Raw genomic sequence first — 24,216 nt, forward strand, 5'->3', positions numbered from 1 at the left:
ATGTGAAGTTCTTGTGGGGGCTGGCCTGTGGGACAGTGCCCAAGTAAACCTTCTTGTATTGTTTACTGTGACTGTAAAATTTTGAGCATTACTTGGTCTACAACACTTACCCATCTTTGCTTAATGTGTGTACAGAGCTGAAGATGATAAAGATGTGATCGATTAGAGCTGATGAAATTGTCTGTTCTGGGTAACAGCATTAGCAAATCCCTATCAAATGCCTAGTTTTAAGGACCACTGTGGCACTCAGAACTGGTGGGTTCAGTCCAAAACTACTTACCAATTTCTAAATATTCAGTGTTAGGATCTGATTCACTGAGCTGGAGGACTGTCAAAGAAATCATATATTGATTGTAGAATTCTGTGTAGAAGCTGCTCAGTGCTGCTAGCACTTGGAAAGCATTTTGATATAAAGTTGGTTTTTTTCCTTTATTTAATTAAATATTAAACTCCCACAAAGAGTTTAGTCTCTGAGAACAGTCAAGTCTGGGAGTATTTTCACATGGCCATTAAATCAAAGTACTTGGGGAGAGACTTGCCTGTGTGGATTTTAGGAGTCTAATCGTTAAGAGATCTGATACTGGTAGAATGATAATGTCTGATACTGGTAGAATGTAGTGGATGCAACAGGAATATCAGGAAACAGGAGCTTAGCAACTGTTTAAGCTACTCAGGAAACAAAAGAACAATTTTAGAACATTTCTTACCTTTCTTTTTTACGTCTCTGTTTAACCCTGAAGACCTCAAGCAGGATTTAAGCAACACACATATGTATGACATTCACATTTCAGCTATTCATCTAAACTTTTTATATTCAGTGGAGAGACGCTGGCATTTTAAGGTATGACTCATCTGGCCCCTTTTATACATCTATCTTAGGATGAGATGAATCACATCCTAAAAGACACTGTTTCACTCCAATGACTGTAAATGAAGCCCAAATGCAAATGTCCACACTTCATATCCTAAAGGGAAGAAAGAGGAATCCCACTGGGGTCTTGACAATTGAGAAGGTGTAATGGGGGGAATTAAGGAAACCCACTAAAATAGAAAAGCATATTTGAATGAATGATTTTGCCAGATATGGCTGTCATTTTAATATTCAGTTGGTTATTTTGACAGAGGTGAGACAGAGGGAATCTTTACTTTTGCCTTTTAAGAAAAAGTAGTACTGTGTGAGTGAAATTAAAGATGGTGACGTGAAGGAAGAGAAACTGGATGTTTTCTGATTTTTAGCTGGTTTTAGGCTGCTTATGCTCGACTTTTCTAACAATTACTTTGGGTACACCTTTATTGATTACACAGAAAACATAAAGTTAAGGGTATGGGCAATTCTGCACTAATTAATGTCTCTAGCAGCTGACGGAAATTTCTGTATGACAAAGTGATTCCAAGAGGGTTTTATTCTGCCAGTTGTATTTTGTAATACCTGGCAATAAGACTTAGAAATACAGTTGATTATTATATCCAATAGATATTTTAGGAGGAGAAAAATAATTCTTCTAATTTTAATCAACTATCCCCTACAGGTAGACTGAAAGCTTTCAGCAACCTGCTTATCCACTCCTGTGTTGGAATCTATCTAGCTATCAAATTTAATCAAGTTTGAGTACAGTGAATACTTGCACGGCATATCCAAGTTAAAATTACATAACATGAAGAGCTGATTGTCTAGATGGTACTACACTCTACATTGTGCCACCTCTACCTACATCCAATGAGGATGCTGACGCCGTTCAAGATTTTTCAGCTGGTCTCCTAAATCGCTCTCCTGGCATTTTTGAGTAATGCGGCCTTATGCCTTTTGGCCATTGGCGATTCACAAGCACTGCCAGCCCTAGCATTCTTAATAAAGCTCAGCTCACTGAGGCAGCTCTCTGCAACTTGCATGAATTGAAGGCATGTTCTGTCTTCACTTCCTGCATCTTTAATCAAGAATTGGTTGAATTTTATCAAAAAAAGGGAGGTCATTCTGGAATGCTAATACACATGGAGATTCTTTGAAAGAAAAGGAGAATAATGATGGAAGTATTTTATTTAAGGTGAAATGGACCATCACTTGGTGATGCATCAGCTGCGGTGCAATGGGGTTCTAGAAGGCATCCGAATTTGCAGGAAGGGGTTTCCAAGCAGAATCCTTTATGCAGACTTCAAGCAACGGTAAGTCTTCAGTTATTACTGTCTGTTATGGCCTCAGTAAATGCACAACTCAGGTGACAAGTCTGGTGACATCATGGAAAGACAACCTCTGAATCAGACTAGATTAGTGGCATTTGAGGGAACCAAGTCATGAATACTGTCTCAGGTCACTCCAGTCTTTCCGATTAGACCAGAGATTTTTTTTGATTCATCAGAACCAGTATCATTTCTAAACTGTGTCAATGCCTGATAATTCAAAGAGATGCAAAATGCTTGTTGTCTAATGAATTTAGTGGCATTATAGACTGCTCTTTGTAAGTCTCCCAGAGTATAGATACAAACCCAATACAAATCAGCGCAGCCTCCTTACAGTGCACTGACTAAGCATTCACAAATCCAAGGCTTTGCCAGTGCTCTATCACTGACCTGCATCCTGTGCCTTGTTTTCCTCAACTTTAAAATAGAGACAATTAAACTAGTTTGTGTGAGCTCAGTTGCTCTAAAGTGCTGAATCAGAACTGGCTGATGTTATAATTAAATGTAACAGTAGTATCTTCCATGCTGAACTGGTGTGAAAAGGTCCCAAGACCCCTCCGAAAATACCCTGCAACGTTATGTTCAGTAGGGCATTAGCTGGTCCCAATTGTCAAATTATAATTTCATGTGACAGGTGAAGGAATCTATCCATAATGGCCATCATCCAGAACCACAAAGTGCTTTATAGTTCAAAGAAAATGTGCTGAAGTTCAGGAGGAACTACAATAGAAACCTAAGATAGAGAATAAATTCACTACACCATTATCACTATCTTGATCTTACATATTCTCTTTCAAGGTAGACTTGAGAATAAGAAGTGCTCTAGAGTACAGTCACACATCCTAATTGACATATCTGAAGAAACGGCTTTAGAAGGATTAGGTGGTCCTGTCCATGACACAGGATTATCTTAATCATTAAGTTACCTTGCAAAATGCTACGAGTGCTGTTAATATTTACAGAATAGTACCATGCCATTTTTTAGTCCAAACTCAAGGATTCAGTGATACCACTTGTAAAGACTGTGAGCTGTGCAAGATTTGTATTCCCTTTGGAATATAGCTGATTTTTGTTAGTAGCTTTAATTCATCTTCAGCTTTAATTTGAGTAGCATTGCCCCGATCAATGAAACAAGATGAGAAGAGGTTGACATGTTCTCACTATGTTCTTCCTAATTCCTGGACCTGCAGACACTCTTAAGTATGCACATTAATTTTGTATGTAACAACATACTGTGTTGTTACACAGGCAACAGATACCTCTGAAGAGTAAATGTGTCCCCTCATCACCACGCTCTGTTCAGCCAAGTCTGTCTAGATTTCAGTTGGCATATGCAACCACTTTCAGATAGCTCAGCTTCCATATATTTTATGAAATATGATGGATCCTATTTTCCTCATCCTGTTTGCAAGCAGTCCTTGCAATTTGTCTTACCACAGGTACAAGATTCTTAACGCCTCAGCCATTCCAGAAGGACAATTCATTGACAGCAAAAAGGCTTCCGAAAAGCTTCTTTCCTCCATTGATGTTGACCACAACCAATACAGATATGGCCACACCAAGGTAAAGTCCGTGTGGAAGAGTGGGTATAATTAATGGCAAAAAATATTGTTCACTGAAAGTATTTCTTGCATATGAAATCAGCCTTCACGATTATTAGAAACAAAGCACACCACTAGCAAGGAGCACAGAAAACTTCTCTGGTTCTGGGGGTATGTGTGAGGGGTAGCTCTGGGAACACCACACTACCAGAATGACCCAGTGTGGCTGCAACTAGAACTAGTGCTGCCCCTTTCTCCTGCCAGTTGAACTCATTTATATCAATGCATATTAGACAGACTCAGACAAGATTGGACAGTCAGACATTTCAGGGGATTTAGGCACACACGCAAGACTGTCTTTGATATCCAAAGCAGTGTTAGGTAGGGGACTGATTCTCTGACCAGCACAATCAAGGCAGTACTATGTCTGGACAAAAAAACAATCGCCTACACTACTGAACAGACATCATCATGTTTGCTTCTCAAGCCACCTCTAAGTCAGTTTACAGAGCAAATCTTGAGCCTGACATAGAAGGGTAGAATACAGCAAAGAGACAGAGTAGGGTATAGTACCAAGATGAAAATCAGCTCTTTGTTTTAATAGCTACTGATGAGCTAGATCTTCCAAAACCTACTCTGGAGCAGGCATCAAATAAAATCGCAATAATGTGATTAGATCATACATAGAGTGACTTCTCATGAATCACAGGAACACTGGGGATGTGAATACTGACACAAAATTTCTCTAGCTGTTAAACCTTTACTCTGCAGGAATTCTTCCAAAATTGCCTTGTACTACCCCACATCAGCTGCCAATGGTTGTGTCTACCTAAGCCTCAAACTATTTGACCCTCTTTTATGTTCTAGGTGTTCTTCAAGGCAGGTCTCCTGGGACGCCTAGAAGAGATGAGAGATGAGAAGCTTGTGAGCCTCATCACTGATATACAAGCTATGTGCAGAGGGTACCTCATGAGAACTGAATTTAAAAAGATGAATGAAAGAAGGTAATACCAAAAAACACTAACAATCATCCTATACCAGACCAAAAGTCCTGCAATGCAGTATACTGTCTCAGGCAAAAAACTGTGCTTGGGAAAGACTCTTACAAAGACTAGGGGAAACAGAGCAAGCACAAACAAATAGTTTCCTTGTTATAGCCTCCCAAGTTCTGGTAATGGCTATTTAGCAATTGGACCAAGAAGTTGGCCCATGATATTTAGTATTTAACAGCGAACATTTTCTCAAGGAATGCACTTACCATTTTCAACCTTTAAAGAACTCTGTGACAGAGATAGCCAAATGAACAAGTCCTAAGGTTTGTCTGTTTTGAACATGTTGTCTGATAATTTCTTTGGATCACATTGGTTTTGTAAATAATGTCATATAATCACTCTCTGCTCTACTTCTTTTTACTTTTCTTTCATGGCTCCATCATCTAAGATGAACAATTTTAGCTTGTACAGAGAAGGTACTCCATACTTTTGACCACCCCAGATACCCTTCCCATTTCGGCTCTCTCCCTTTGAGATATGATGAATCATGCAAAATTTAGTGTAGGAGTGGCAGTACAGGGTGAGCCAAACAAACTTTCTCAAATGTTGTTGACAAGTGAAAGCCTTAGGGGGAGCAAAGATTGCATAAATGTATAGGATGCTCTGCCAACCAGCTGCTTTTATTTGCAATACTCTGCAGTATATATTTAGTTCAGGGATTTCCTGAGCCAGGGAAAGTTTCCAAGAATTCAGTAACTCTTACTGGATTTCTTTGCAAGGAACTGTCTAATCTCCTCTTGAACTACAGGCATCAACAACACCCTTTTGCATTCAATACTATAAAAAGATTTCATTTTTGTTTTCAGTTTCTATCTTAATAATTTTTAATATGGTATTTGCTATTTTGAGTGACCCAAAAAGTTGCTGTTCCCACAATTGATAGTAACTCCCAGATTTGTAATCTCAGAAGCAGTACTTCAAGGATGTCAGTTTTCCCTCTGATATTCACCTGAGCACTTGCAGATTCTTTGAGGCTGAGGAAAGTCTCAGAGATTCCCAGGCAACATGCCACAAAAGTTTGTCTGTTTTGGGAGTATTTCTCCCTCTTATATCCAGACATAGTTACTGTTCATGCTACTGAACCAGCCAGTCTGCAATCAAGGGCCTAGAAATGACTCTTTAATAAAAGCAAGGCAGGTGAGGATTCTTTAATAAAAGCAAGGCAGGTGAGGAAAAAAGTCTTGTGCAAAAGTTCCTTGAGGAAAATGCTGACGCTATATGGCCAATAATCAGAGTCTGCTTCGAACCCCAGTCTCACCAGCCTCATAAACTGTGTTTTCATGTATTTTCAGAGAATCCATTTATATCATTCAATACAACATTAGAGCATTCATGAACGTCAAGCACTGGCCCTGGATGAAGCTGTTCTTCAAGATCAAGCCCTTGCTGAAGAGTGCAGAATCTGAGAAAGAGATGGCCAACATGAAGGAGGAGTTTGAAAAAACCAAGGAAGAGCTTGCAAAGTCTGAAGCAAAGAGGAAAGAGCTGGAGGAGAAAATGGTGGCCCTGCTGCAGGAGAAGAATGACCTGCAGCTCCAAGTGCAGGCTGTAAGTAGTCTCCATTTTCAGATTCACACCGCCTCCTCTTACTCTCCTGTTTTTTCCCTTCTCTTTTCCATTGTTCTTCATAAATAGACATTCAACAGGGCCAGATTCTCCACTGCTTTGTATGTGGTTTTGTCATTTACAGCTAAGCTAAGGGAGTACAAAGCACATACAAAACATTACCATTACCACCAGTATAAATACAGGAAATTCTGACTGGGCTCCCATGCAAAGCCACTTCACAATTAAGCAATCACCAGTGGAAGAATCAGATGTTCCACAGTATATACAATGTGCTCCTAACAATGGTATCCAATTCTGGATGAATCAAGCTGTTTCCACATCTGCTGACCATTATAATATGGACCCAGGCCACGGGTACTTTTCTGTCAGAGAGACAGGACTGAAACTGTGGCACAAAGACTGATGTTTTTCTCTGGAATGCTGAGCAGAGACTGAAATTGCACATGATAAGAATAGTGACAGGTTTTAAAAACTAATAAGATACTACTTGGCCAAGGGCAGTCTGGTACAGGTGGACCTGTCACTTGTTTCCATGTGCTTTTGAACCAGTTGGGTTTCAACAAGAGTCCTGTATTGTTTCAAGCACCGAGGCTGTAGCTGTGCATGCTGAAGATCAGATTCATTACGTGAATCCTTCTTAAGACCTTGAACTTAACCCCACCCAATTTTCTGGGTTTCTGCGTACCCTTCTTAGTACTTAATGCTCTTTCTCCAGAACCCACCTAGTTTACAAGCATTTGGGTTTTCACTTTAACCCCTTCACGGATTATAGGGCAGAAAAAACAAGAAGCCCAAGTTTAACTACGTTAACTAATTTCCACGTTAGGATGCCTTTCAAAGCACTCAGATTTCAGATTTTAGAACATGAAAGAACTCCTAAGGTATGATCATTGCCCTCAAGTGTGTTGTCAGACTCTTTCTTGACTCCCAGTTTCTCACAGTTTCAGTACTGGAAGAGTCCTTCCTCTCTTCTCACCAAGTCCTATTTTCCCAGGGGAATTTCTATCAACCCTGCTTTAAAGATTCCACAAGCACCATCTTCTCCAAGTTTGTCTTCAGAAGATGGACACTCGCTAGCCACGATTTTCAGTGCACTATGGGTTTCAGTCAGAATCTGAGAGAGAATTAAACATACCATTCTCTGCTACTGCAGCTATGGCTTTCAGCCATGACTCTTCTGGGAAGCAACAGATACCTTTTCTGGTATTCTGCCTAGAATCATAGTAGCATTAATGTAGACAAAATTTTATCTGTCAATTATGTGTCTCAAAATGTTTGTTATAGTAAAAGTTACAGGCTAAAATTTAGGTTGAGCCTGACCCTGCCTTGGCTGAGAGAGAGGATAGAGAATGATGTGAGCAAGGTTAGCCTCGTGAATAAAGTGGGAGAAAAAGATTGGGGAGAGACAGTCTAACCTGTGTCATTAGAGTTGGAGAAGCTTATTAAAGACAGAATCATCCAACACTCTACAAAGAACGACTTTGAAATGCTGTATGTTTTACAAATCCACATCTAAGCTCATGCTTCCATGAAATCCAGTTTGCTGCCCACCCATTTATGTCACTGATTCCTTGCAGGCTCCTTGTTATGACTGAACCCAGTGAGTCTATTGCATGGTACTGTAGTCAAACCATCTGACCAGCTGAAAGGAAGTGTCTCTACGATGGGATTATGGTCCACTTTCCTAAGCCATAACTGAGCAGGACACTTTCCTCATGATTGAATCATGTGCATTACTGTGATTTGCATAGGAAATTCTGCCCTGACTCATGCAATCCATTTCCTGGAGATGGCACCTGAACAACATAGGTTGCCTTTTGTCATTTTTATGATAAATATAACGTACCTTCAATATGTTCTGACAGGAGAGTGAAAACCTAGCTGATGCTGAAGAGAGATGTGAAGGACTCATCAAAAGTAAAATCCAGCTGGAAGCCAAAATTAAAGAACTAAGTGAAAGAATGGAGGATGAAGAGGAGATAAATGCTGAACTGACAGCAAAGAAGAGGAAACTTGAAGATGAGTGCTCCAAGCTGAAGAAAGATATTGATGATCTTGAACTGACTCTGGCCAAAGTGGAAAAAGAGAAGCATGCAACAGAGAATAAGGTGACAGAGGAATCAGGGAATTATTCTTCCCCAGACAGTTTTCTCAGTTTTCAGTTTTGTGGAAATTTGTGATCATTCCTATGTGCTCTGAATAGAAGTACTATGTGCCCAAAGCACTGGAGAGATGTTTTGCCACTTAATCACCTGTGACAGAAATTTTTTTTCTTAAAATTATAACTTCCTCTTAGGAAAAATATATTTTCTGTGACAGTTCAAAAGAGTTAAGAGGTAGTTATGTGTTTGATAGGGTATTTCCATATTTGGCTATTTGCAGGCATAAAGAATCAATATATTTGTGTCTCCTGTGGATAATGGAGGACTAGTATGCTTGTGAGTAGCTCAGCACAGAATGGCTACGCTGGTCCTGTCTGACATGCAATAAGCACTGATTTTGCAGATGTCAAATGTGTTCTTATAATGCTCTCATATTTGAGAAGCTCAGGTCTCAGCTGGGATGGATGTCCCTTCCTTCCATTGATTTGATGATACGATGAGACTTCTTCCTGATTTCTAAGGTTCAGACTGTCAGTATAGCAAGGAGAGTCATTATCAGGTGGTCGTTAACTCATTTATCTCCCAGTAAAAGCACAGGTCTCTTCACGTACATCTCAACAATCAATATGAAGAAACAGAATTGAGATATCTATGTTAGAATTCAAAAGCCCATGTCTGTGGTGACAGTGTTCAGTCCTGCTGTGGACTGTAATTACAACCTTGAGGTTCCCTCCATTACTGAGAACAATACTGGATCCTAAGTTCACAATTACAGATATGTTTGACATTTCTATACTAATGCTTAGAGGAAATCTAGCTGGTGCTGGGTATTAGGATGAGGGATTGTCTTATCAGATATCAGGGCCACATAGCTAAAGCACTCAGCAGAGTGGTCTTTCCTTATGCCTACTGTCAGGCTTTCCCATCAAATGAGACAAATGTAAAGCAAAGGTCAGGAAGGCTAATGCACAGCACCTGATGTGATTGAGATAAGGTTGCTGGTGTGCAATACTCCATTGAAGTACAAGGAATAAGTTTCCAAGATAAAGCCAGCAGAGCTGGTACGTCCAGCAGCCCAACTAGAAGCTCCTGCCCTAAATTCATGATCACCTATTCCAAGGGCACATGTCATGTTATCTTGTTCCTTTAACTTCTATAGAAAACTTAACATATCTTTGGCTATGCTTGGCAGTTGTTAATATCTTTTAAAAGAACCTCATTTGCTGAGAACTTACAGCTGTTTGCCTAGCAAATATATCACATGCAGGAAATACAGTTTTTGAGCGAGTGCAACTCAGAGGCCTTTTGTAAATCCCAGTGAGTAAAAGCTTGTAGAGGCAAGCGAAGATCTAGCACATGTTCCACTATAGAATTCAGCAGGATAGGGCTGGTAGTCAAAAACAAATAAAGCAAGAATTCCTACCATTGCAGTATGAGAGAGGTGTGACTGTCAGACATGACACTTGTTGCTACTCTCATCATGAATAATACAGACCTCCTGTGGAGAGCATTTTGACTACATGCATGCAAGATTTTGCAAAAGTGCACTCACTGTGTTCTCAGTCTGTCATTTCTCAAGGCACTCCCTCATAGTATGGATGCTGGCTGTCCAACAGGTTAAGAATCTTACTGAAGAGATGGCAGCTTTGGATGAAAATATTTCGAAACTCACTAAAGAGAAAAAGGCCCTCCAGGAAGCCCACCAGCAGACACTGGATGACTTGCAAGTTGAGGAAGATAAAGTCAGCACACTCACCAAAACCAAGACCAAACTGGAGCAGCAAGTAGATGACGTAAGAAATGTTTCTGGGTTGTGCAGGTGGACGTTCTGGCAAACCAGGAGAGAATAGAGATCTGTAGTTGGGAGTATAAGCAACACCTAAAGCCGCCAAGCCAGCTCTAATAATTTCAGCTAATAAATCATTGCCAGTTGATAGGGTATCGTGGAATCCAATACATCTTTCATCTTGCCCTGCCTATGTAAACTATGTTCATCACTGGGTATTTCAGCATTGTAGACTTCTGTGCCCTGTTTTAACCAATTAGCTGGAGCAGTGTATCTGTGACAGTTTGAAGTTTCCTGCAGAGTTATTTGTGGTCTCTTACTCTGCAGTGTGGACATACACCAGGAAGTTATGAATACGGGGAATTTGTCAATAATTAGCAGTCTATATGCCAGGAACTGCAGCCACTGGAAAAAAGTAATTTCTGTACTTTTCAAAAACTTTAATTTCAACCGTGCACAGCCAAGCTGTGGACAGCTTAATATCTGAAACCAAATCATAATGGTAGCTCTGATCTTGCAGTGAGAGTGTAACACAGGTGGATATGAAAACTATATACAGAATCTCATTGTTTTCTCTATTCATCAATTTCCAACTCTAGTTAGATTTTTGAATCAAGAAAAGTTACTTTCAAAGTATAATTTACATGTTTCAAAGTATGTTTTATGTGCTTTAGCTTGAAGGATCTCTTGAACAAGAGAAGAAGCTGCGAATGGACCTTGAGAGAGCTAAAAGGAAACTCGAAGGAGACCTGAAGCTTGCCCATGACAGCATAATGGATTTGGAAAATGATAAGCAGCAGATGGATGACAGGCTAAAAAAGTATTGTACTGACTTTTTATGCTCTGAATTCTAAAACTCAGATTTTATCTTAATTGTATTGAATTTGCATTCTTGTTCTTTAACAGAAAGGATATTGAAATTAGCCAGTTGCAAAGTAAAATTGAAGATGAGCAGGCTCAAAGTTCTCAGCTGCAAAAGAAAATTAAGGAGCTTCAGGTAAAGTCTAAGAGTTACTGATATTTTTAGGAGCTGAGCTACAAGTTCCACAGAATTAACTGCTATTTATTCTTAGACTGTTCTGAAAATATTTTCAATATTTTCCTACACATGGAACATGAAACAACATGGACTCTGGATGCTGTTCCCCTCTCAGGGCACTTTTACAGAAGCTTTGGCCTCTAATCATAGATAACTATGTAAGAAATTTCTTAAGTGAAGCTTGTGGCAGGCTTTGAAAATGGATCAGTTACTGAGTTGTAACAGTAGTGAAGCCACTAAGAATTACTTTTCTAAGAAAACAATAGAATGTGAAATAATCTGTCATGATGAGGACAGAGATCACTTTCTAAATACAGAGCCAGGAAGACAGTTCTCTTCAGTGCTATCGTCCCATGGTTGCTCATCCCAAGGTTCCTTCCATAATGTTTGCTGATGGAGAGAGGATACTGCTTTGTTTTGTCCTGATCTTTGGGAAATTTCTAAGAAACTTGCATTCCTTTACATTTTCCAGTGACACATACCCTATTTCTTCACAAAAGTGCAATACTAGATCCTTCACAACTTAATAAATCCATTCTGAGGTATAACATAAAATGTATACAAAGGCATGTAGTGACAAGACAAGGGGTAATGGCTTTAAAGTAAAAGAGGGTAGATTTAGGTAAGATATTAGGAAGAAATTCCTCCCTGTGAGGGTGGTGAGGCCCTGGCACAGGTTGCCCCAAGAAGCTGTGGCTGCCCCTAGCTCCCTGGAAGTGTTCAAGGTTGGATGGGGCTTTGGGCAACCTGGGCCAGTGGAGGGTGTCCCTGCCATGGCAGGGGGTGGAACTAGATGGGCTTTGAGGTACCTTCCAACCCAAACCATTCTATGGTTCCATGAAATACCAGATTTTACATTCTCTATTGTTCCAAAACTGAGTATCACGTGTCCTCAGACACAGTTCAGTGAAATTTCTAGTGGTACTTCACTCTCTCTGCTGATATAAATGAGTGTGAATATTTGCTCTTTATTCCTTAATGATAATTTCAAATCTGTCTATTTGGAAGTCCTCATTTAACCAATTAACTTTCACAGGCTCGAATTGAGGAACTGGAGGAGGAAATTGAGGCTGAACGTGCAATCCGTGCAAAGACTGAAAAGCAGCGAGCTGACCTCTCCAGGGAGCTAGAGGAGATCAGCGAGCGCCTGGAAGAAGCAGGAGGAGCTACCGCAGCTCAGATTGAGATGAACAAGAAGCGTGAGGCGGAATTTCAGAAGATGCGTCGCGACCTCGAAGAGGCCACGCTGCAGCACGAAGCCACGGCTGCCGCCCTGCGGAAGAAGCACGCGGACAGCACAGCTGAGCTTGGGGAGCAGATCGACAACCTGCAACGAGTGAAGCAGAAGCTGGAGAAGGAGAAGAGTGAGCTGAAGATGGAGATTGACGACTTGGCCAGTAACATGGAGTCTGTCTCCAAAGCCAAGGTTGCTGCACAGGAGGAAACATTTCTCATCACTACCATTGTTCTTCTGAACAATCAGATGAGCTGAAGGATATGCTTTCTATCTCTTAACAGAGCAATCTGGAAAAGATGTGCCGAGCTCTCGAAGACCAATGCAGTGAAGTCAGAACCAAAGATGATGAACATATGCGACTAATTAATGAACTGAACACAGAGAAAACACGTCTGCAGACTGAGAATGGTGTGTCTCTAGATGAAATGTAATTGTCCTGTGCCAAGTACTTAAGTATACTGTCTGAATGCCTGTATATTTTGTAATATATTTATCACTGGGCGATCTGAACAAAACTCAGGCTGTCAAATTTTCTGCTGGTGGCAGTTATAAACTCCACCCGAGGAAACATAAAACCAAACCAAAAGAAGCATTGTCAATCAAAATTAATGTGTGAGTTTGTGGGCAGTTCATCGCCTTTCCTTTGATGCCAGCACAACATTTATCTTTGATAGCTTTTTCCTACTGGTGGGAATGAAATTGCTACTCTCCCTTCATTTTACCACATTATATCTTGTAATCTCTTTCCACATGTATGTTTTGTATGTTTTATGCCTCATGTCTCTGTCTAAAAAAATAAAAATCTTCTCATTAGGTGAACTTACTCGTCAACTGGAGGAGAAGGAGTCCTTGATTTCTCAGTTGACTCGAGGCAAACAGGCTTTCACTCAGCAGAGTGAAGACCTGAAGAGGCAACTAGAGGAAGAAACTAAGGTGACTTGTTTTAATATGGACAAACAAATTGTAAAATAAATCAATGAGCTAAAACAATAAATGAGATTTCCCCTCAGAGAAAGGTGGAGACATCAGAACAGTGAAACTTTTGAACTTTGCCTTGGAGTATAACACACAGAAAAGACATTAGAAATTAAATAAGGGAGACAGTTTAGGGCCTTCTTATCATCCTTTCTGAAGTTCAAAATCATGAGAGAAGTGAATGGATATAGCTCTGTGTGCTTACCTTACCAGTACGGGAAATCCCTGAGGCAGCAGCCAAAAACGTAAAGAGAGCAGGAGTGCAGGCATACCAGTGTCAGATAGGACAACAGTTTAAAGTTTCTTCCACCTTCAGATAAACACCAAATTCTACCTGAAAAGCTTAAAGAGGAACTTCTTGAGAAATAACTCCCACCTTGTCTGTTGCTGGATTTCCTGTCTCTTTGCCTGAAGCACTCTGTGCAGATGTGTTTGAGAGGCAGTATCCCAGACAAGATGGACAAGCATCTTGTTAAACAACATCAGGTCTGAAACACAGAGTCCCTAATGTTATTCACTTTGCTCCTTCTGTTACTCTAGCAACTGTTGCAAATGTGCAGTGAGATGTGGAGGTTTTATCAAAATACAGTAAAAAAATCAAGTCACAAATTGTTAACGTTTTGACGATTTGTATAATTTTAAACCCCCAGGCCAAGAAAGTCCTGGCCCACGCCTTGCAGTCTGCTCGCCACGACTGTGACTTGCTCCGGGAACAATATGAGGAGGAGCAGGAAGCCAAGGGGGAGCTGCAGCGTGCCCTGTCCAAGGCCAACAGCGAAGTGGCCCAGTGGAGAACCAAATATGAGACAGACGCTATTCAGCGCACGGAGGAGCTGGAGGAGGCCAAGTACGTGGAGGGATGGTCTGGAGTATAAATGTGAGAAGGAACTGGAGGAAACCAGAATATGCTCGTACTAGTAATATGCAGAGTGCTTTGTAACGTGTTAGGAGTGAAAAGGGGAGTGAATGGAGGTTTAAAGGAGGAGGAGGAGGAGAGGCTTGGGAGGGCCTACAGAAAGGAGAATTCCAGTGCATTAATTATGAAGTTAATCATAGTAGTTGAAAAATCACATTCTTTACACTGCCAATATTGAAAGTGTGTTTCTGGTTCCTTTCCACATTGGTATGGTCTACCTCTGGTTAAGTATTCTCCCAGCCTATGCACCACTCCAGCATGCTGTGTCATCCCAGGCTCCTATCGATGCTCTCTGTTCACACCATCACAGCTTTCTATGTTGCTCTCTGCCCATCTCTCCCATGCCAAACTCCATGTCCATTTTCTGAGAACACCAGAATTTTCCTTCTCTCAGCACTGATTGTCTCATCCTGCAGAAAGAAGCTTGCTCAGCGCCTACAGGATTCAGAGGAGCAGATTGACACTCTCAACTCAAAGTGTGCTTCATTGGAGAAGACAAAGCAGAGGCTGCAGGGGGAAGTTGATGACCTCGTGACTGATGTGGAGAGGTCGAATGCAGCCTGTGCAGCATTTGATAAAAAGCAGAGGAATTTTGACAAGGTTTGTTCAAAGAGTCTGACAGATCTGAACATCATTAGACATTTGATAGGCCAAGCCAAACTCCAAAACTCTGAAAGTTCTGCACTCACAGTAAGATAAATTACATTTTATCCAAAGCAAAACTATGGTAAGGAGCAACAATGGGATATACAATAATAATGTCACCACGTGAGTAACCACAGATGACCACAGCAAACAATAAAGTAGCTTTCTGATAGTTTTTAAAAGCATGAAGTCTTCGCAAGGGAGATTAGGAGGATCCATACCTAGCCTTTGATCACGCAGACTGAGCAAGTATTCACATGCAAGCTAACAAGCCCTGACTTTCGCCTGGTGCTAGTCTGTCAGCCTTATATGTGGGTAAGGCAAAGCCTTAGACCCCTTTACACAGTTCCAGCCTTCACTGCCTTTAATAACACTTAAAAGAATCAACATAGTTTGCCCCAGTGATGTTGCACACCCCTGTGCCTTGGCCCAGCCTTTTGTGAGTGAATTGGGCGAATGTGCTAAAAAAAGATGCCCTGCAGGGCTGTTGTATCAAACTCAGGAGACAATTGGTAGAACATGATCTTTCTTGGTGGGCTGAGTGCAAGACCACTGGCTCCTGTAATAATAAGGCTCACGCAGCCTCATTCAGACTAACCACATTGTGCCCAGGCTGGCATCAAACCAAAGTCCTGCCTGAGAGCTTGGGGAATGCACTAGTGCTGGCTGAAGAGAATAATTTAAGTAGCCGCCACCAAAACAGCCAGAGTAGGTGTTGCAGTGAATTGATTGTCACAGGCAGAGAACAGTCCAAAGCAAAAGATTGTAAGACAGGCCATGCCTCTTGGATTCTTGTTCTGTAAACGTGCAGAGACAGGAGTGTTGCAGAATGGGTCATTTTTATGCTCTGATAGCTCCTGTCACTCCAGGTCCTGGCTGAATGGAAGCAGAAGTACCAGGAGAGTCAGGCTGAGCTGGAAGCTGCCCAGAAAGAGTCTCGCTCTCTTAGCGTTGAGACCTTCCGGATTAAGAACGCCTATGAAGAACTGCTTGACCAGGCTGAGACTGTCAGACGGGAGAACAAGAACCTCCAGCGTAAGTTCAGATCTCTAGCAGCTCCACCATGATCCACCATCAGCTCCATCAGGATCCACCATGAGTTCTAAGATGCTTCCATTTTTCTGGGCTACCAGAGATCTGCCTCTTCCCAGGGTTTTGTTCCTTATGTTTTTTTCCACAAAGCTCAGGTTAGGCAAGTTGCTTTCCTGTTCAGGTGATCATAAAGTCACCTGTAAGCACAGGCCTACAGCTCATTACAGCATCCTACTTCCTCATGGTACTCCCCCTCCTTCACACCATCATAATCCCATTCATGGTTAGGGACCAAATTAACTGAATGAACAGAAATTATGATGAAACTGGATAGTCTTTTCTTTTTCTTCTCCAGATTACTTCAGTCACTGTCATTAGAAAAAATCTGGAGGGCTGTTGCCTATCTCTGGATTATTGGAGGACCATGCAGCTGTGGCACAACAGATTGGCATTTAATAAGCAAACTAACTATAAAGGAAACACAACTCAGCTCCTTTTTGTGAGCTGAATGATTCCTGGGGACTGTCTCTGGGGATGTAATTCACTATCCAGAGGAAGCTGACATTATTCTCTGAGTTCACTCCAGTTGGTCACTCTCATTTTCAAATTGCACACTGGACATAGCAGGTAATCAGAAATTAAGATCACACACGAAACAAGACCTATTTTTTCTCCTCACTGCTGCATCACACTACATCATTATCTCTTCCGTCACTCCCACTGCCAAACAGCAATTGCAGGTGCCACTGACTAAGCATTATCTAAGATGAGTGTGTGTGTTCTGTGTTGCAGAGGAAATTTCTGATCTGACTGAACAGATTGCTGAATCTGGAAAAGTTAATCATGAACTGGAGAAAGCAAAGAAGCAAGTTGAGCAAGAAAAGTGTGAACTTCAAGGAGCATTAGAAGAAGCAGAGGCAAGTGTCCTCAATAAAGGGGGTTGTTTTTAGAGAGATTATGAATGAAGAAAGTTTGGAGATTATATATTCCTGTTTAACCTGCTGCTGTCGCAAAGGTGCAGTATGAGAGCACAAGCAGACCAAATAGCATAGGGACGGCCCCTCTCCCATACCAATGTGGCATTCCTTGCTGTGCTATCATGCACAAAAACCCTCAGTCACAGACTGAAACGGAGCTTATTTTGCACCACCTGTGTGAATTCACTCCTCTGAGAGGCTAAAGAAAGGTCATTTGTATTTCAAAACTCTGAAAATTTTTGCTTACTAGTCAAATTAATCAAGGATGTTTTCAGAGCACATCTAAACCACACTTAATATATCTTCTTGATGTCACATCCTGTTCAAAGAAAGCTGAATGCTGAAGAGAATTAAAATAATATTTCTTCAGTTCCTCCACTTTCAATGAGTGAGAGTCAGTAATACATTCAGGGAGGAGTCAGTTCAGAGGACATGGGTTCTGATGGGTTCATGGAGAGCTTGCTGGGGATCAGCTGAATTTTGGAGGTGACACTGGTACACTGACATGCTTTGCTGACACAGGCACATACCAGGTCCCACAATTCCATGACCTCTCAGTGTTCCTTACTGTCTTTGGCTATCCCTCAACTCTTCATAACTTTAAATCTTACTTTTTTCCCAATCCATGCCAGATTGTGGCTCCTTCATTTCCCTCTTGTCTGGGTTCTGCCTTTTCTTCACTATCTGCCCTGACTGTGTCTTAGAAAAGCTTTTATTACGTCTGTATGACCATATCTGATTCTCCACAAAATGCCTTTGAGAGCATTTCATGGAGCTGCCCATGGTATACTTAGGCATAGCTCAAACACAGAGACATAGAATTAACTTAGGTTGGAAAGGATCTCTGGAGATCTTTAGTCCAACCTCTTGCTCAATGCAGGGTTAACTTCAAAATTACATTAGATTACTCAAAGCTTTGTCTAATTGTTCTTTGTCATTTCCAAGGATGGAGATTTCATAGTATCACTGGTCAAACTTTTCCAGTGTGGCATCATTCTCATGGGAAAACATTTTAATCCTTCTATACAGTCAAGATTTGCCCTGTATCAACTTTGGATTGATGCCTTTTGTCGTTTTGCTGTCCCCACCAAATAAGCCTCACCTTATTTTCTCTGTAACTCCCCTTAGGTAGAAAAAGAACTAAAAACCAACTGACACACCTCTAATCTTTAGATCTCACTAGATGAGTGGGCAGTAGGAGCAAGTTACAGTGGCCATGCAAATCCATCTGCTCTAATTTATGCATGGAAATGTCATCAGTCTAATCCTGAATTAGACCCCATGGGCTCATTCTAGAATCAAAAAGGAGAAACAGACATCTCTGGAGGGGCTGCTCTTAAAAAGTTGTAAAGACCCACCCTCAGGCTTCTAACTCTTAGAAATCTGAAGCTAGATGGTATGAGTATCAGAGGGAAAAGGCTGTATGGAAGGGGAACATGCCCACACAGTCACTTGGGTGGGACTAAGTGCAAAGCCCCTAAGCAGAATTCAGCATGGAGATGCAAGAGGAGGCAAGCTGCTTCTGGGCACAAGGCTTGGCTGTCCTATTGTAAGTTTTCACATGTTTTGCTATCAGTGTCAACATAGCTCTCAGTGCCCAGATCTTGTGAGGCATTTTACTAAGGAGTCTTATTGCTGAATTACTGATTAATATCCAGCTGAGGTATAATGACTCCTGTCTATGGGAACAGCAGTCAAATTTTTCAGTGCTAGGCCTTTTCTAAAGGTCTACAGTAAAGCAAATATATCTGCATTACTGGCTACAAAGTGTCAAAATTCTGCACGGGCATTTCCCAATAATGGACACTACAGAGATAAATTATATTATTTCAACCCTGCCAGGGCTCTTTAGAACATGAAGAGGGAAAAATCTTACATGTTCAGCTGGAGCTGAACCAGGTGAAGTCAGATGTTGATAGAAGGAGTGCAGAGACAGATGAGGAAATGCAACAGCTGAAGAGGAATCACCAGAGGGTATTAGAGTCTATGCAGACCACACTGGATGCTGAGATCAGAAGCAGAAATGATGCTTTGAGGCTGAAAAAGAAGATGGAGGGAGATCTGAATGACATGGAAATCCAGCTGAGCCATGCCAACTATCAAGTAGCAGAGACACAGAAGCACCTCAAAGCCGTGCAAGGGCAACTCAAGGTAGGGACCACAAGGGCTAGTGTCCTACAGGTCTTTGCCACTCATTTTACTTGCCTCTGAGTCTCATGGTGCTTTCACCTTCAAAGGACTCCCAGGTCCATTTGGATAATGCTTTGAGAGAGAACGATGATCTGAAGGAGCAGCTTGCAATGGTGGAGCATAGGAACAATATGATGACAAAAGAAATGGAGGAGATGCGAGCTGCTATGGAGCAGACAGAGCGAGCCCGGAAAGCTTCTGAGCAGGAGCTGACAGATGCCAGTCAGCGAGTACAGCTTCTCCACTTGCAGGTATTTGGTATCTACTTTACAATAGGCATGCGGGAGTGGCATGAAATGAGGTAGGAATGACCTGTCTCCTGACTGTCCCAACAGAACACAACCCTCCTCAACACCAAGAAGAGACTGGAAGTGGACATTACTCATTTACAGACTGAAGTTGAAGACAGCATTCAGGAAGCCAGAAATGCAGAGGAGAAAGCAAAGAAAGCGATCACAGATGTGAGTCTTCTTGCTTGCCTCTCATTCATTTTATACTACTGCAGTCAGTTTTACACTTTAGAAAAGCAGCAATCAGGTCAAGGAGAACCAATTCTTCAACATAGGAACAGAAAAGATCAGTGACAAAATCCCTCCCACATGGGCCTCATACAGCCTCTGCCCTACTGCTTGCCACAGAAGACCTCTTCAGTCCAGGTCCTCTACTCATGTTCTGCTAGCAGCCTGTATTGAGGAGGCATCCTGTCTCCCCTGCCCTATATCTACCTTCACTTTTGCTTCCACAATAAATGCAATAGACAGGACAGAACAGATGGTGGCAAAATTGTAATAGGAGAAGAGTAGTCTGAACCATGTTGTGTTTAGACACAGCACAGAAAAGCAGAAATTAATACTAAAATCATACATGCTTCTATACAAATGCTAGACATGTAAGAAACAAAAAGACAGAACAGAAATGTTTCATTTCAACAAGGCTACAGTTCCACAGCATCAAAAGAAACAAATCCTGGGACTATCTATGAAAGGTGAAAATGAAACAGAAAATGATTACACTATAGCACCAAGTGATGGTGCACCTGAGCCTGGATGCTGTTGCCCGCCAGCGGCAGTGCTGCAGGTTCCACTCTGCCCCGTCACACTGGTGACAGCTATCCATCCCGGGTTCTGAAGGTCTCAGCAGGCACAAGCTTTTCACTGTAGTTCGAGATACTCGGGGTCATTTCATTGGCAAAAACTGCTTAGGAGTCTGACTCTGGCAAATTTAGGCACCAAATGGCCAGATATTCAAAATAATCAGGGAGCCCAGAGATGCAGAGTGATAGCCGATGAAACTTCAACATTCCCCTAATTTTCACTGACTCTTAAAAAAAGAAACTTTGGTACTGAGTCATTTGCATGCCTTAATTATTTTTTTCTTGTCATCAGCCCTGTCTGTTCACCAAGGCAGAGTAGTTTTAGAAATACAGATTTGGAGAAATGGTGATCCTCTTTATACGACAGACCCTTAGCACAGCCATGGGTGCTAGCTGAGAATGGGGAGAGCCATACACCAATGTGAAGCTGGGCATTGCTCCCCGACAGACCGCAGAACTGTCAGGGATGGAGAGGCATAATCGTAACATAACTGTGCACTACCACCAGGCAGCCATGATGGCAGAAGAGCTGAAGAAGGAGCAGGACACCAGCACCCACCTGGAGAGGATGAAGAAGAATCTGGAACAGACGGTGAAGGACCTGCAGCACCGTCTGGATGAAGCTGAGCAGCTGGCACTGAAGGGTGGAAAAAAGCAACTCCAGAAACTAGAGGCAAGGGTATGGTGAAGACAAGGGTAGGCTAAGATCAAGTTCCTGAGTGGGCCTTTGGTTGTTGGAACCTCTTGGGAAGATTACAACAGGGAGAAGCCCAGGTATCTCCAGCAGGTTTGATGAGAGTTACAGTGAGTAGTTGTACATTGCACTGTGAGTCAGGAATTTAAGAACAACCTCATAAAAAATGAATGGGCAAAAATGGTGGCAGATGAACATCAGGATAGACATACACGGTAACTTATCTAGGGAAAAATAATTGAAAATATACTTACTTGGAGAAGAATTTGGAACTGGCAATTACAGTCTCATCCATGACAGGCCTCAGAAACCATTTGTTCAATGTCCACTAGAAGCAAAAACCCACAAGAGCAAAAATTCGTTAGGAAGGGCATTGAGAACAAGACAGAGAACATCAGTTGCCACTATATTAAATGTACCATGTGCAGTTCTAGTCTCTGCAACTTGAGAAGGACCTGACAGGTAGAGAAGCATCCAGGGAATGGCAGCTGAGTGGGTGGAGCCTTATGAGGAGAGACAAACAAGGCTAGGACTCTTTTGTTTGGAGAGAAGAAGGCTGAGGGGGATGTGATCAGAGTTTACAGAATCATGACAGCAGTGACCAGGATGTATTCTGAATGGTTATTCATCAAAATGCACACTATGAGAAATAAGGACACAGGATGCAGATCAGGGCATCTTCACTTGTCTGGAGATCAGTTTAAAAGAAATAAAAGGAAGTACTTTACAGAGCAGGCAGTGAAATTCTGGAACCTGCTGCTGTGGGAGGCTGTAGAGGCAGCTGGCAGAAGGTTCAGAAAGGGATTAGAGATCAGCAGGTTTATGGACATACTTAAGGGAACAGGCACAGATACACCACCTTACACCTCTAATCTAATGACTGTGGAAGCTGGACAAGTTGGGGAGCAGATAGCGGCCAGGCTTCCATGCTGTCCCTAAACTGTATGTGCTGCTGCCACTCCCAGAGGCAGCACAATGGGCTAGGTGGACCATTCCCCTGACCCGCTCATTGTGGTCTTCAGCTTCCTGTGCCAAAACACAGCACAACTGGTTGGGAATTAGGTGTCTTGGCTTTGAAAGCAAATACCCACACAGAATTAAAAACATTAGTGTCCAGGTTTGACTTATACACACTGTAGAAGAGGCATGGAGCTATGGGAGGTTGTTAAGGACTATTCATGAGGATGAGCAAAGATTACAAATGAAACAGATTTTCCCCATTTACCTGGTGAACATTGACAGAACCTTCTCTTCCATTTCAATTTCCTCTTCTCTGACAGATTTAAGCCTAACTTTAGTTATAAATGCCCCAGATATGCACAGCTAAGTTCCTTCTATAAATACCTACGGATTCACATACTATGTCACTACTAATATAGCATGGTGAGCAGTTTTTAGCTAGTCTAGCCCCAAGAAGCAGCTGCAGGAAGCTGCCCTGCACTGCCACTTTCCCTACAGCCTTAGTCTGCAGGACCCTGGTTCCCAGGATCCTTCTGCAGCATCAGCAGCCATTCTTGGCAGCTTGCTGTCTTCATCATGATACCGTGTTTCAGATTAAAGAGTTAGAAAACGAGCTTGATGCTGAGCAGAAACGAGGAACAGAGTCACTGAAAGGTGTTCGCAAGTATGAGCGAAGGCTGAAGGAGCTCACTTACCAGGTATTTCAAATCCTCTGCCCTCTTATGTGCATCACCTTGGTTGATCTTCTGAGGCTGACGTGATTTTCACTTCCCACAGTCTGAAGAGGATAAGAAAAATATTCTCCGGCTCCAGGACCTGGTGAACAAGCTGCAGTTAAAAGTGAAAGCATACAAGAAACAGGCTGAGGAGGCTGTGAGTGCTTGACCCTTTTCAAATCTTTGTGGGCCCTGGGTGGAGATTTCCAAAAGGTCTGGGCTCCCAAGTTCATTAAAATAATTGAATACTCAGTTTGACAGAGCAGCTATGGCCACTACCTTTGAATATTCCTTACCTTGTAAAGACTTAGGGCTCACAACAGAGCAGGCACAGATGTAATTATCCTAGAGTTGCTGCACTTTTGGAGCCACACTAGCCAATTTTCCCAGCTGGAACTGAGCAGGACTAATTGTTCTGTCCCCAGCAGAGTGCGTGCTCATGGTGTTGCAGTGCCAGATAGAAATGCACTGAGTGCTGGCAACGCAGGGGTGCAGCTGTGAGGCTAACCGCAGGAGGTGATGTTACTGTGGTGCAGCCATAGGCTGTTCGGTTAACTGTAACAGGGCAATGTCAGTTTGTGTCCATGTCACTGATGGCACTGCATGACTTTCAGGAAGAACAGGCAAACATTAATCTCTCACGATGCCGCAAGACCCAGCACGAGCTGGAAGAGGCTGAAGAACGAGCTGATATTGCTGAATGCCAGGTTAACAAGTTGCGAGCCAGAAGTCGTGATACTGGAGGACAGGTGAGTTGGAGGGCTGCAGAGAAGGACCCTCCCCATGCAGCAAGTGCCACACAGATCTCTGCCCAAACACTGGGCAGCCACAGCTGTATTCCTCCTGCTCCTGCACTGGAGTGTCCTCATAAAGGAAGACCAGAAATTGGCACTTAGTCAAAACCGGTGAGTTTTGGAAGTCCTTTTGGTGCCTTCCAAGAGACAGAGCAGATCCAGGTCTTTCAGCAGAACTGGGAGATACTGGTTCTTTGCCAGTAATATGGCAGAACATTTGCAATAGCCACAGACCTGAAGCAACCCCACAAATAATTCAATTGCTCCAATAACCTCTACATTATCTTCCTTATTTTTAGAAATCAGAGGAATGAGGTCCCTGACCAGAGCTGCGACAGGCTCCCTTACAACATAGACTTCTGCGCATCCAACAGAGATATTCATTGCTTGCTTCAAGAAACTAGCTGTGCACGTAACTGATCCTTGACCTGGTCATATGTAGCCAACCCTAAGTAGAAGCTATGAGAAATAAAAATAAAGCTGAGTGACGTTCTGGTGACAGTAAGGACTATCAATTAATTATGAAGCTGACAGTGAGTATCTGCAGATCGATGTATCAGGCATGGCCAGCAGTTACCAAAGTCCAGGTTATGTCCAACGCAGGGAAAAGGGTTCCCAAGGCAACAGGAACACACTCCTCAGTTGTGCTCCATGGTTTCAACCTTCCTGCTCGAGAGAAGGTAACAGTTAAATAGGAAAAAAAAAAAATGCAAAGATATCTCC

At 42.2% G+C, this 24,216-nt stretch overlaps 1 protein-coding gene and 1 long non-coding RNA gene across 4 annotated transcripts in view; one reads left to right on the forward strand and one right to left on the reverse strand.

Moving 5' to 3' along the window:
• LOC142604373 (uncharacterized) overlaps positions 1 to 24,216 on the reverse strand; it is a 51,481-nt gene that overhangs the window by 26,983 nt on the left and 282 nt on the right. For 2 of the 3 annotated variants that reach the window (XR_012838230.1, XR_012838232.1), the window contains exons 2-4: positions 22,996 to 24,159; positions 22,679 to 22,811; positions 21,278 to 21,325 (exon numbers count right to left, since the gene is read on the reverse strand). This is a non-coding gene — a long non-coding RNA (uncharacterized LOC142604373). Of the gene's footprint in view, positions 1 to 13,852; positions 13,965 to 21,277; positions 21,326 to 22,678; positions 22,812 to 22,995; positions 24,160 to 24,216 lie in introns of all 3 variants that reach the window. The other variant, XR_012838231.1, reaches the window with a different exon arrangement.
• On the forward strand, positions 1,800 to 23,931 carry LOC104629343 (myosin-4). The gene is made up of 23 exons (XM_010298822.2): positions 1,800 to 2,160; positions 3,615 to 3,738; positions 4,584 to 4,720; positions 6,061 to 6,316; positions 8,203 to 8,445; positions 10,056 to 10,232; positions 10,900 to 11,045; positions 11,132 to 11,222; positions 12,301 to 12,690; positions 12,783 to 12,909; positions 13,316 to 13,434; positions 14,127 to 14,323; positions 14,809 to 14,992; positions 15,907 to 16,072; positions 16,862 to 16,986; positions 18,889 to 19,197; positions 19,284 to 19,487; positions 19,572 to 19,697; positions 20,838 to 21,008; positions 22,577 to 22,681; positions 22,761 to 22,856; positions 23,314 to 23,448; positions 23,793 to 23,931. Exons 1-23 carry the CDS (start codon positions 2,048 to 2,050, stop codon positions 23,805 to 23,807), a joined length of 3,756 nt encoding a protein of 1,251 aa, XP_010297124.2. The 5' UTR covers positions 1,800 to 2,047; the 3' UTR covers positions 23,808 to 23,931.

The sequence above is a fragment of the Balearica regulorum genome, chromosome 18, assembly GCF_011004875.1.
Source record: "Balearica regulorum gibbericeps isolate bBalReg1 chromosome 18, bBalReg1.pri, whole genome shotgun sequence".
NCBI lineage: Eukaryota > Metazoa > Chordata > Aves > Gruiformes > Gruidae > Balearica > Balearica regulorum.